Genomic DNA, 12,291 nt, shown 5'->3' on the forward strand with positions numbered 1-12,291 from the left:
GAGCTGGCAGGAGGCAGCTGGGCCCCGTGGTAGCACTGAGCACAGCAGTGCCGGGGACTCTGGCCACGTGCGTAAGCAATGATGGGCTCCGGCATTCCTCGCAGGGCCCCCAGCACTCTTCTTTCCCCCGAGGGAGCTTTAAGCAAGTGACCTTACACTCCAGTGTATCGAGCGCGGAGAGGGAATGTGTCAGCCCCCTGGAAGGGCCTTTCCCTCAGCACTTGCCAAACTAACCGTGGGAACAGTGGCACTGGTTTCTCCGTGGCCAGGCCAAGGCCGCCTTTCTGAGCTCGGCTCTCTGTTCAGCTCATGCTCTGCAGCAAAGCCCGGCACGTTCCTGCAGGGAAAGCGCGTGCCTGTGCTACGCAAGCCCGCCTGCCTGCTGTAGCTGAGAGCAAAGCTGGCACTGCTGTGGGGGAATGCCTCGGCAGTCTGGTGGCTCTTTCCTGGTGGCAGCTTCCTCTGCTGCAAACAAGATCCTTCCCAGCTACCAAAGATCATAGCGCGGGGAAGACATCTTGCATGTTGTCACTGGAAACCTATGCTTTCCTGTTCAGTTTGAGCCAGGTCTTGCTCTGTTCTCCATCGTCTATGTGAAGAGCAAATGTATTCCACCACTTCTCTGTCAATGTCGTTATCGCAGCTGGGTTGTTCTTGACACAACAGTAGTTGCTGTGCGTCTAAAGGGGCTGCTCTGGTCCTTGGCTATCACTGTGAGGCAGGGAGCTGTAGAGGACAGGAGTGGAGCCTGCCACAAGCCCAGGTAGTTCTCTGGGCTCCCGCTCCCAGTTCTCCCCAGCCCGGAGCAGAACGCTGGAGTTGGTGCTGCTATGCTGCTACTCTGCCGGTCTGCACCAAGCTGTCCTTCCTGCTGCTCACTCTGCCCTGGGGAATGACGTGTGCGCAGCCTTTGACGGGGCTGTAGAGGAGGAGGGGGAAAGGTGTGAGGGACTTGGGACCTCTGGAAGGAGGCCCCCTACTTCTGGAAGTGGGGAGCAGGGGACCGCACCCATCCCACCACCACTAAACCCCACGGCTCTCCATGAGGACCGTTGTGGGTGCTCAGGCCAAGAGCAGCAGGGGCTGTGCAGGCCTGGCCACATCACAGGTGAGCCTCCATCAGGCCTCCGCTGCACAATGGCTCTCAGCTTCAGGCGAGCTCTCCGTAGGAACACCGCTGTGATCTGCAGCCATGTCCTGGGCACGTTCAGCAGCCTTTGGGCAGGCGTGCAGCAGGGAAAAGGCAGAGACGCCAGGGTGCAGACCTCGGGCTCCCAGCATCAGGGAAGGACGTCGGCAGGCTGAAAGAGCAACGCCCAGAAGGAAACAAGGAAGGAAACAAGGCCTTCCTTTCACAGTGATTTGGAAAGCCACATCTCCGACACTACTCCGGGGCAACGGGCTTTCCTCCCACAGCAGTCGCCCTGCAACCACGCAGAGACTGGCAAGAGGACGCAGGCTGGTTGCAGGGACAGGCTCAAGCTTCAGTACGTGCGGAGCTGCGAGCTGATCTTCTCACAAACTGCTGGAGGAGTCAAAAGGCAGCTCTTGACGCACGCACGCATGCATGCTGCTGTTTTAAAGGCTGCATAGCCCAGCTGGGAGAGTGACGGTGTGGTGCATGGGCATGTCCTGAGGAGGCCAGTGGCAGCAGGGGGAGGTAAGCAGGGCAGCAGGGCTTGCACAGCCCCCGTGGGAAAGCCAGGCTGCGGGGGGCACGTCTAGAGGGCCAGAGGCTGTCCTGCTGCCGGGATGCCCGTGTGGGCCCAGGCAGAGCAGGGCAGCAGGCATCCCGCAGGTAAGCAAGAGGTGCTTGGAGAGAATTATTCCTGTTTAGAAGGAAACAGGAACAGCGCCCGGTTTGGTTTCTTGATGACAAGCAGTGTGGTGGTGGTCTTCTTTGCTGGGTGAACTGTGGGAGCGTCAGATGTTTCTTCTCCAGAGGAGAGACGGAGAGGTGTTTGGTATGCCATGGGAGTACCTTGCAGGGGCAAGCGTGGGGGCATCTTTCCCTCTCTGGGTCCATGGAATGATTCTATGATTCCACTGCCTACAGCCTCCTCTGTTTGGATGAACCGCCCAAGTTTATGCTGCGGGCAAGTGATGCGTGCAGCCCGGCCCCAGCCACAAAGACGGCATGTGTCAGGGCTCAGCATGAGCCAGGAGCTGCCTGGGGAGCCAAGGGAGCTGCCAGGGCTGTCGGGGCCGTGGCGTGGCCCTCCAGGGCGCGTGCCACCTGCCCCCAGAGAGGGAGAAGGGCAGGTTGGGACTGGGAGGGGGGCAGCCCTGAGCCCAGGCCATCCAGGCCCCTCCGCAGTGACGGGGCCAGGCCAAGGTGGGCCGTGCAGTCAGCCTGCGAGTCGGGCTCTGGGTCGGGGGAGACCAGCGCTGCTACGGCCTTGCTGGAGCACAGAGAGAGGGCCCCGAGCAGAGCAGGGTCCCGTTTGCACTTTGGGGACGAGAAGTGAGGGCAAGGGCTGCACTTGCCAGGGAAAGCGGGGAAATTCTCTGCTCTTCCCCGGGACGGTGACACCTCTGTGCCCGTGACCTCACGAGCCCCCTCTGATGGCACAGTGAGGCTGAGGTCACAGTGGGACGCGCTGCATCACAGGCAGGTCTCCCCGGGCCCGTGGCGGTGTCCGCACTCGCCTGCGAGGCCCAGGCGCTGGCCAGCTGCTGCTCGCTGCTGCTCTTTGGAGCTGCTCCGCAGCCAGGCGAGCACGCCGGAGGCAGCAAGGGCACGCAGGAGGGGCCTCTCGCCGTCAGGCAGAGGAGCAGGGGCACATTGGACAGGAGTCTTGGGCGAGGAGACAAGAAGAGCGTCCTTTTCCCCTGCCTGGAGAGGCGAGCTAAGGGCAAGGGAGCAAGGGAGATGGAGGGCTGCTGGACCGAGACCATCAGCCCCGACCAGAAGTCCTTGTTCCCAACGCTCCTGCAGCTCTCCGCCAAAGGTAAGGGCTTCGGGGGCTGCTTCCCCAGGTGCTGCCGAGACTCTTAGCTGTCCAAATAGCTGTGCAGCCGGGGCTGTGGGGGTGGCTGCGCAGCGCTGCGGGCTGCCACCAGAGCCTGCCTGGCCTGGGAGCAAAGGGGTGGCACGTCCCAGAGGGCTGGGCCTGACATGTCTTTCCCTTGCTTTCCAGAGATTATTGCTATTTGGGACGCCGTGTCCAACTACATCCTGGAAGAGATGATGCGGGACAAGGTGGGCTGGTGTCCTGGTCGCCCTGGCCCCGCAGGGCTTCAGCTCTCCAGAGAGCACAGGGTGCCCGGGAGCAACACTTCCCCCAGCCCCACGGCAGCACACCACCACTAGCCCGTGTGCTGCAGAGCAGCCTTGGGGCCAGCCCCGAGAGAAAAAACGGGCAGCTTTAGTGTGAGAAAGCGTTTGGCACCTCCCAGAGCTGCTCTCTTCCCTGTGGCCCCGTACAAAAGACCAGGCAGAGAGACAGCGGTCTGTGCCAGGGCTCTCGGGAGCCTTCAGGGTCTCCTCCAGCCGAGAGACGATAACGAACCTTTTGAGGAGGCTGAGGACAACGTGATCCACTGAACGTGCCTCTTCTCTAAAGCCTTCCTACGTGCCACATTGCACGCCAGCAGTAGGGAGGGCACAGAGCAGGGTTCCCACGCGCCGACAAACAGCACTTTCTCCATCTCCACGAGACTTACTTGTTGGGGGGCGGGGGGCCTTTGTGTCTTTGCTGTGTGCAGGGTGTCCTGCTAGAGGGGCTCGGCACCTTTGGCACGGTCCGAGAGCCACTGCGCCTTGGCAAAAGTGACGTGCTGATGGTTCGAAGGCCTGTCTTCCAGCTGGGCATGGACATGGTCTGGCTGCAGGAGCCCCAGCGCCCCAAAGTGACCCTCCCTGGTAAGATGGCAGCGGCCACCCTCGGCTTCCCGCGGCCACACCACGCACGGGCTCTGTGGCTGGATGCTCCCTGCTCTTTGGGAGGGGCAGGCAGAAGCAGAGACGTCCAGCTTCATCACCCCACACAGAGCTCTTTCCGGGGAGAATTGCTTTTCTGTAGCAGTTTGGACTACAGAATATCGCACACCGTCGCGCTCGCTCTCTCTTGGAACTGCCCTAACACCCAGCTCCACGCCATTCACCTTTCTTGATGGCCCAGCCGTGGAACTTTGGCCTGCTGTGGCAGTGACGTTGCTCCTCTTCCGTGCAGACACCATCAAGGTCAAGCCGCTGAATTACCGGCACTTGTCCCGGGCCACCTCCTTCTCGAGGCGCGTGGTGGAAGACTGCGTGGAAGAGACCATCCGCTTGTTCTCTTCCCATGTGCGGAACAAAGAGAAGGTCGCCTTTGCCTTCAGGGACATCGGGCTTCTCACTTGCCAAAAGGACCAAGTGCGCATGAGGTTTTATCCTCACTGCACACAGCGGCTGGAGGGCACTGCAAGCCTGGCTGCAGCCCACTGCAGCGTAAGTTGCTCAGGTTTCCCCGGCTACTCGCACTTCTTTGGCCATCCTATCGCAGGGCGCCCAACCGGATGCCCGTTGGCCAGCTCGAGCATGGCAGGCTGATGGAACGCCTTCCCCAGGCCTTGCTGCCAGTGCAAAGGGAGCACCTCCTGACTTTCTTGCCCCTTGCCCCTGCAGAAAGCCGGGCAGTGTTATGAGCCGGGCTCTGGCAGTGTTAGGTGCCAGGCTCTGCTCTTTGCTGGGCAGCTTCTCCGCACCAAAAAGGGAGGGGCTCCTGTTCTCGGTGGAGGGCTTTGGAGAGGCAGCCCCCTCTTGTTGCAGCAGAATGCTCTGCTGCCTTCAGCAGCCAAGAGAGAACTGCCTCGGAAGCCTCACAATGGGTCCGTGTTACCTTGCAGAAACGGCAGATGACACATTTGTCCATCTCCGGCAGACCTGCTGCTCTGGGGAGCCGGCCTAGCCCTGTGCACGTGTTCCCGAGGTGAGCACGTTTCCTTTGCAGCCCTCGGCCAACCGAGCAGGCGGCTGCCCGGCTCCTGCTCGGCACCGTGCACCGCCCCGGCTGCACGCTCAGCATCGAGTTGGGAATAAGTCGCCCGCTGACTGGTTCCCGCTTAATTAATGCTCACTTCGGGCTACACGTGTCTTTGCCTGGAGGGACTGGGAACGCTGACTGCATTTCTCCAGCCCCACTTGCCCTGCTTCCCACCAGAGAGAAGGGACTGCACACAGCGAGGAATTTAGGGCTATGCCTTCTGTCTTTCTGGTTGCCAGGTTTCAGCTCTCTGTGCAAGGCAGCCCGGAGGCCCACGCTGCCCCTGCCGGCAGCCCACCAGAGGAGGAGCTGGAGGAAGAGCTCGCGGGCGTCAGGAGCAGCAAAGGTCAGGGAAAAGCTGCCTTCAGACCCGGTTGAGTCCCTGTCCCATGCCGGGTGACAGCAGCGCCGTGAAAATGCACTCGCCAAGAGGCTGCTCTGAAGAGCATCCTTCTTTCCTCCTCACAGAGCAGCGTCCTGGCAAGCTCCTGCAGCACCGCGAGGAGCTTTCTCTCCCCATGCTGCCAACCTGGGGGGAAGGCAGGCAGCGGCAAGGCCTGGAGAGCAAGCCTGCTGCCAGGTGAGAGCCTTGGCGGAAGGGCTGTGGGGGACACTTGTACCCGCACGGGGAGACGTCCCCTTTGGACACGCGGGCCCAAGGGACTCCAAAAGCCTCCTAACAAATGGCCCAGCAAAGGCTGCCCACTGGCCGCATGCGCAGCTTTGCGGGAGCGCCTCACGTTGCCTTTGTTTTCTTGCAGCGTCCCAACCTTTTGGGGAGCTGAATGCAAATCTTTATTAGCAAACATCTCCTGCCCTTGTCCTAACGCGCCCTGGTGTATCTCCTCAGGAGCCCGAGGAAGCAGACAGCCCCCATCCTGGGCACCACTCTGCAGAAGGAAGCTGCCCTTAAGTACCTCCCACATCCTCCCGCCGGACCTCGGAGCCGCTGTGCCCCCGCCACTCCCACGGGTGCAGCACAGGTGCGTGATGGGGCTCCGGCTAATGCTTGCATCTCAGCGACTCGTCGCAAAGCTCCGGCCTGCGAGACTCCCTCCACAAAGGGCCCTCGCTGCACGGCCACCGGAGCTGTTGGGGGGCCTCTTTGGCTGCCGCTTTGGGGCGTAGTCAGGTGCTGCTGTTACAAGAGCTTTCCAGCCTGCCTTCTGCTGAAAAGCGTGCCAAAGAGGGATGGTGGTGAGGCTCAAGACAAGCGGTGGGAGAGCGGGTGAAAAGCAAAAGCCAACAGTGGCCTGCCCAGAAGCCCTGCCCAAACGGACAAGACTAATGCTCTTGCCTTTCCCTGGCCCCGCAGCATGCAGCCTGCCCTGCCACGCAGAGCTTCGGGACAGCTGCCCACGGCTCCCTCTCCAAAGACAAGCAGAGGCAGCACCAAGCACTGCGGGAGGAGCAGCAGCTCTCTGCACTGGAGAAACGCGCCCGGCGCCAGGCCCAGGTACAGGCTGCCTTGCACGGCCCTGTGCAAAAGGGCATTTCGCTCGTCCAGACTGGCAGCGGAGCCTTGCAGGCAGCAGGGCCCAGGCAGACTGCTACCTCCAAGGAGCTGCGCCCAGGCTGGCCCACCCCTTCCCAGGAGGCAGACGGCTGCGGCCAGAGCAGGGCCCAGAAGGAGCCCGGTGCTGTAGCAAGGGCAGCTGGTGGCGGATGCCTCCCCAGCAGGCAGCCTCTGCCTGCGGTGCCTGCCTTCGAGCTAGAAACCAGCTCTCCGGGGCAGCTGCCTTGAGCCCCTGGGAGCCAGAAGTGCCGGGGCCAGAGCTGCAGGGGCTCAGCTATGGTAGCCCGTTCTATCGGCTCCTTGTGGAGCCTGAGTCCGGCTATACAAGGACTAGGTGCCTCCCCTGCAGGCCAGTGCTGTCTTGCCCGTTCACCCCTCCGTGCCAAAACCATTTCTTCTTTTCCTCACAAAACAGATCCCGCTGCTGGAGAAGCAGTTTGACCTTGAGCAGCGGCGTTGCGCGGACACCGACGTGCTGGGGAGGCCCCCCCAAAGGTAAGCCTGTGTATGGGTGGGCAAGCTCAGAGGCAGGGCCTGGGCACAGGCAAGGGGGCTGTGAGCCTCCGCAGGTGCCAGGACCCCAAATGCCTCAGCTCCGGAGCACCAGCTACGACAGCCCCTGGTTTCTTCTGACGGGAGTCGGCAGGGGCCGGCAGCGGCCAGGAGGCTCCCGGGAGAGTGGGAGAGGGACTTTGTCACTCCGCTTGCAGGCTAGTGTCCCCACAAGCACTGCAGAACATGCAGCTGATGACTTCCTACAAAGTCCTTCGGGACAGGTGGAAGGAGCGAGTGGAACAAAACAGACAGTGGCTGAGGAAGGAGGAGGAGGAGCGCCGGTAAATACCTCGCAACGCGGGCGGGTTCCCCCCTTTCCGCAGTGCCCTTCCTGCCATGGCCTTGGGGACAGAGGGTCTTCTGCAGCCCCGCCTCGGGGGACAGAAGCAGCCTTGGAGCCTGGCCTGGGCTCACACATCCCGCCCACTCAAAGGGGGTGGCGGGTGGCCGTGCACCAGAACCTTGCCAGCAACGTCTCCGGTGGCACAACATCTTCCTCCTGAACCCTACAGCGCTTCGGTGATGAGCCGCCTCCGGAGCAGAGAGCAGCAAGACCGCGCGCTGGGCGCTTACCACCAAAATGGCTTTTATGCCTGGAAATAAAGGGGCTTTCCGAGTTGCTGTGAGCCTTTCCTTGGTGGGTGTGAAAGTGCCAGGGGCAGCTCCAGAGGGCCTGGGAAGGGGCAGGCGGGAGCAAGGAGAGTGGGGCAGCCCCTCTCGCAGGCAGCTCTCGGCCCAGCCGCGCCCTAGCAGGTGACTTTGGGGACTGCCCTGCCCGAGGAGAGGCGAGGGAAAGCTTTTGCGGGGAGAGTGGGTGACTGAGGTGCCCAGAGCCTGCCAAGCTCTTCCGTGGGCTCCAAGTCTTTGGCTCACCATGTCCCGGTCCCAGACGCTGGGATCTCTGCTCCTGCAGCCAGTTCCTGCTATGGGCCGGCGCCTACTTCATCCAGCAAAAAGGCTGAACAGCCCCAGAGGGTGGCTAGACCTCAGGGACGGCACCTCCAGGGTCCAAGCACACCGTGCGAGTGCAAGAGTTTCCAGCAGCACTCTCTTTGATCTTCGTGGCAGCAGCGAACCTGTTAGCAAAGGGCAAGGGTGTCTTTGCAGGTGCTGAAATCCCCATGCAACTGCAAAGGGAAGGCAGTTGGTGCCCCTTCACCGCTGGACTCACCAGCCTGTGCCTTGCAAGGGCATTCTCTGCAGCAGCCATGAAAAGAAGAGCCATTGAAGACACAATGTGCTCCCATAGTAATTCCTCTACCCTTAGTGGAACAACTGTTCTTTTCTTCCCCACCCTTGAGCTTAGCAGGGCTCTCATGTACTCTTACTGAGGGACATGAGTTGACTTTTAACCCTCTCCTTCAGCTTTTGGATAACCCTCATGGAGCTCTTCCAGAAAGGGCTGGACAGGGACTCTTGTGCCGTGGTACAGCCCTGCCCAATGCACCTCTGGACCTGTCAGTGTCTAACAGCACCTCTGTAAATACAAGTTTTGGAATGTCTCTCTTTCCCATTATCTTGCCCTATTCCCTCAGTATGTTTTATTCCTGCCTTGCCAGTCTTCATACTTCCTAGGCCTGAGACCTAGCCCTGTCAGGATTCCTTTTTTAGCAGCAGAGCCAAAGCCTTCTAATACCTCTTGGAAAAAGCAAAAAGAAAGTCTGAAAACCAAGCCCATCACCAGCCCTGCTACTGATATATTCTGCACCAGACAGCAGGAAACACATGCCAAGCTGAATCATGCTGTATAATGCTTTGAAGGTCACCTGCCTGGCCTACCCAGGGTAGGGAGTTCAGCTGGGAGGAAGCGACATTCCTGCATGCCCACCTGAGTGCAGCAATACTGTGCCCGCTGCAGGCCGGTGCATAAACAATGACAGACTGCTGCACGCTTTGGATGGCCCCATGCTTGGGATTCTGCAGAGGGAAGTTTGAACAAGTGTCCTTACATTCAGTGTACTGATCAGAGGAAGGAAATACATAAGCCCTACAGAAAGCCCTTTAACCCACTTGTTGCTGAGATAACTGATGCCAGCAGCACTAGTTTCTCTTTCTCTACTCCACTAGCAAGAAGCTGTCCTTCCTGTTCCTCACTCTGCCCTGGGGGTGATACATGCCTGGCCTTTGAGCTGGCTGTGGAGAAGGGGCAGGAAAGGCTCGGAGGACTGGGGATCCCAGGAATGCCACCATGGCTGCTAGAGCAGTGAGGAGCAGGGGACCATGCCCAACTGCTGGCTTGGCTGAGCCAATAAATTCTGCAGCATGCGTGGGTGATTGAAGAGGGCTTGAAGGCTACTTGTAGGTGATGAGAGCAAGCTGGGGTCCTACCACACTGCCCTCAAATCAAATGCCCTGCTGGCAACTCCTGTTCTACCCTGCAGCCAGATACAGGGGACAGCAAATATGACATTTCTCTTCTCTTGGACAGCAACCACAGCAGCCTGCCGGGGCACCAGTTCCCATCACTTCAAAACCAAGGAACCAAGCACAGGGTCCCCTCCACTCCTCCCGAAAACCTACACCCTTCCCCACCTGGCCAGTAATCTTTTTTGCAGCAAGCATTTGCTCTCTTTAGTTGTACCTCAGCGAGGAGGTAGTGCAAGGAAACTGCTCTACTTCCCTCTCCCCATTGCTCAGCTCTGACTAGCAGTATCACAAGATCAATCAGCTCACAGCTTTCTCAGCAACTTCCCTTCTGGGAGATGGCAAAACTAGGAAGTAGAAAAACTGATGAGGCATGAGATAGCAGGTAACCGTTGACAGGGTGGGGTGGGAGGCAACATGGAGATGGCTATACAGCACAGCTTGGCCTCAGCCAGGAGCTCAGCTGTATTTACAGCCTTGGCTATAGCACAACATGGTGCATCCCTCAGCAAAAACATATCTAAGAACCTACAACAGATCCAGTATAGTAGTTTCAAAAAATAAGTCCAGCACAGAGATCACTTGCAAGGAAAGACTCATCATCTTTTCCTAGTGTATTCCTCACTTTAAAACATACCACAGAAAAGACTCAATCCTCAGTAAGGAGGTTCCTGTTTTGTATTAAAATGCCCCATGCTAAGACCTTATTATATCAACACTTGATGCTCCAAAGCCTAGTGCCTTGTGGCTGATTCTGTCATATAGCAATGAGTATTATAACAATGAGATGTTCAATGTTCAAGGTCCAGCTTTTTAAGTCAGGTTAAATATCAGTTAAGGTTGCCCCTGGAGATTTCCTGGTGTTTGTTTTCTCTTTCTGTACCTACAGAGATATGAAATAAATAGTACACCACAGACCTCCTGAAAGTACAGGTAACTGAAAGCGACTTGCTGGCAGGCAGTTGCAACCCTCTTGAGTTTGATCTATCCAAACAGTGTTTCCCCAGGATATTATTTTCTGGAATCTTTTGCTCCAGGATGCCTGCTTGCATTGAGAATCTTCCTCTCCCCATTGGCACAGGGCTCTGCCAAATACTGGGTTTGCATTTTTGTGAGAAAAAAGGCAAAACACTGTTTCCAAGCATGTCATGTGTCAGACTGGGAGGGTGGGAGGCAAGCTGTGAAGCCAAGTGCGTATGCTGCCTTTAAGGTTGCTACGTGCACTAGGACCAGGTCCTAGGCCCTGATGCTTTGCAGAGTTTGAAGAAGTATTGCTAGCAGCCTTTTGGAAATGACCCAACAATCTTAATGAATCTGGGAACTTTCCATACCCCCATGACTTTTCTAGCTCACTGACCTGGTGTGATCAGCAGGCAGACAGGGAAAATCTGCTCCTTGTGAGACAACTATTTGAATGACTTTCATTCCTGTGTCTTGGCATCTAGATGCAAGAGACCATCTTCTTGGATTTTTAAGCAATTCACCTTCCTAAAGCTACTAAGGACAAAGCTTCACAAAGCTATAAGGGAAGGTCTCAGTCAAAAATGCAAGGATGTCCTAATGTATTCCTCTTAAGATCAGCTCAGGTGACTGAATAAGGCTCAACCACCTGCAACGCACATGGGATGAAGGTAAATAGGACTTTAAAGCTTCCCAGAAACCCAGTGTAAGCACACATATGCAATCATGGCTTTTCCAACTCCAGTAAAACATTGCATAGTAGAACTCCTATTCAACAGGTTTAAAAAAAAGAAAAGCAAGCCACAGGCACCTTTTTAAATCTGATTTTGAGTAATATTTAGAGTTAATTCTCTCATATCCACCTTTCCTCAAAGTGCTGTTTCCTAAAATCAAGACTCTGTTGGCAGTAGGTACCTAGAAAGCCCATCAACCCATAGTTATCTACTAAAAGTTAGTTACTTAAGACATCTGGTCCAATCTACATTAATGTTCAAACACATGCTTTGGACCAGAGACTGCAACTTTCACGGCATATGTGACACACGCACATGCGTGACAATTCAAATTCAAATTCAAGCCCTATCTCCCTCTTCTGCTGAGGATGCTTGAAAAAGAATAAAGTCAACTTAGCATTACCTCATCTCTCATCTGAGATTAAAAATTCAGTACTACTACTCATTTATGCTTACCTGGAGGTCTGGGAATTGTTAACTTACTGAATAATTAATAAGCGCTACAGGATTGCTCTAATCATTCCACAAGCTTTGGCCAAGTGTGTGACAGACAGCACTCACTAAAAGTGGGGCAGAGCACCAGCTGTTTAAGAATGCAGACACATCTCAAGTTACAGATGTGGCTCAAGCTCTAATGAAACCGGTTTACCCAGACCTCCAGACTCTTAGGAAAGGCATCAGATTGGACAGTTATCAAGGATGTCTGAGCACTGCTTCCTCTTGAATGCTCTGAGGATACAGAGCACATCTTCATCTCCTGCTACATTAAATATGCGGAGGGGAGAAAGCTACCACAAACAAGGCAGAAAAATCAATCTCCTGATTTAGAATAAATTAGATAGTTCCCAAGAAGTTTAATGGGGTGTCATATCACCCATACATTTCACAGTACAGGAGAAAAAGAGCAGAACACTTCAATCTTTAAAATAATCTGCATGCTTCAAAAATAGCAAAGCTCCATCTACTGGAAGGATATATGCTGCAGAAGGCTGAAACATACCAAAGATCAGCAGGCTTCTCCACCTTCAGCAGATGACCCAGAATAAGCAGTAACAGGGACCAGATGGAGAACCTGATCTGGCAGGGGCATCTTACAGAACTATGACATTCCCTGAAAAGGAAATAAAAATGGCAGTACTCTCTGCTGGCAAGAGCTGCCCAGCATTTCCACTGCGAGATGAACTGTGCACAGACC

At 56.5% G+C, this 12,291-nt stretch overlaps 1 protein-coding gene across 6 annotated transcripts; it reads left to right on the forward strand.

The window, feature by feature from the left end:
• The first annotated feature begins 1,369 nt into the window (after nt 1–1,369).
• Nucleotides 1,370–7,664, forward strand: LOC134145693 (coiled-coil domain-containing protein 81-like). 6 transcript variants are annotated; one of them, XM_062585458.1, is made up of 13 exons: nt 1,370–1,660; nt 1,838–2,951; nt 3,141–3,202; nt 3,709–3,865; nt 4,176–4,432; nt 4,831–4,913; nt 5,207–5,340; nt 5,436–5,547; nt 5,818–5,950; nt 6,283–6,423; nt 6,899–6,978; nt 7,194–7,319; nt 7,551–7,664. In XM_062585458.1, the coding sequence occupies exons 2-13, from the start codon at nt 2,873–2,875 to the stop codon at nt 7,639–7,641; spliced, it is 1,455 nt and encodes a 484-aa protein (XP_062441442.1). In that variant the 5' UTR covers nt 1,370–1,660; nt 1,838–2,872; the 3' UTR covers nt 7,642–7,664. The 6 variants fall into 6 exon arrangements, with proteins under 6 accessions (XP_062441442.1, XP_062441443.1, XP_062441447.1 ...); XM_062585459.1 differs by having other exon boundaries at nt 1,370–1,487; nt 1,585–2,951; XM_062585463.1 differs by lacking the exon at nt 1,838–2,951 and having other exon boundaries at nt 1,370–1,487; nt 1,585–1,660.
• Nucleotides 7,665–12,291: the final 4,627 nt, after the last annotated feature.

This window comes from Rhea pennata, chromosome 12 (assembly GCF_028389875.1).
Source record: "Rhea pennata isolate bPtePen1 chromosome 12, bPtePen1.pri, whole genome shotgun sequence".
In the NCBI taxonomy this organism is placed as follows: Eukaryota; Metazoa; Chordata; class Aves; order Rheiformes; family Rheidae; genus Rhea; species Rhea pennata.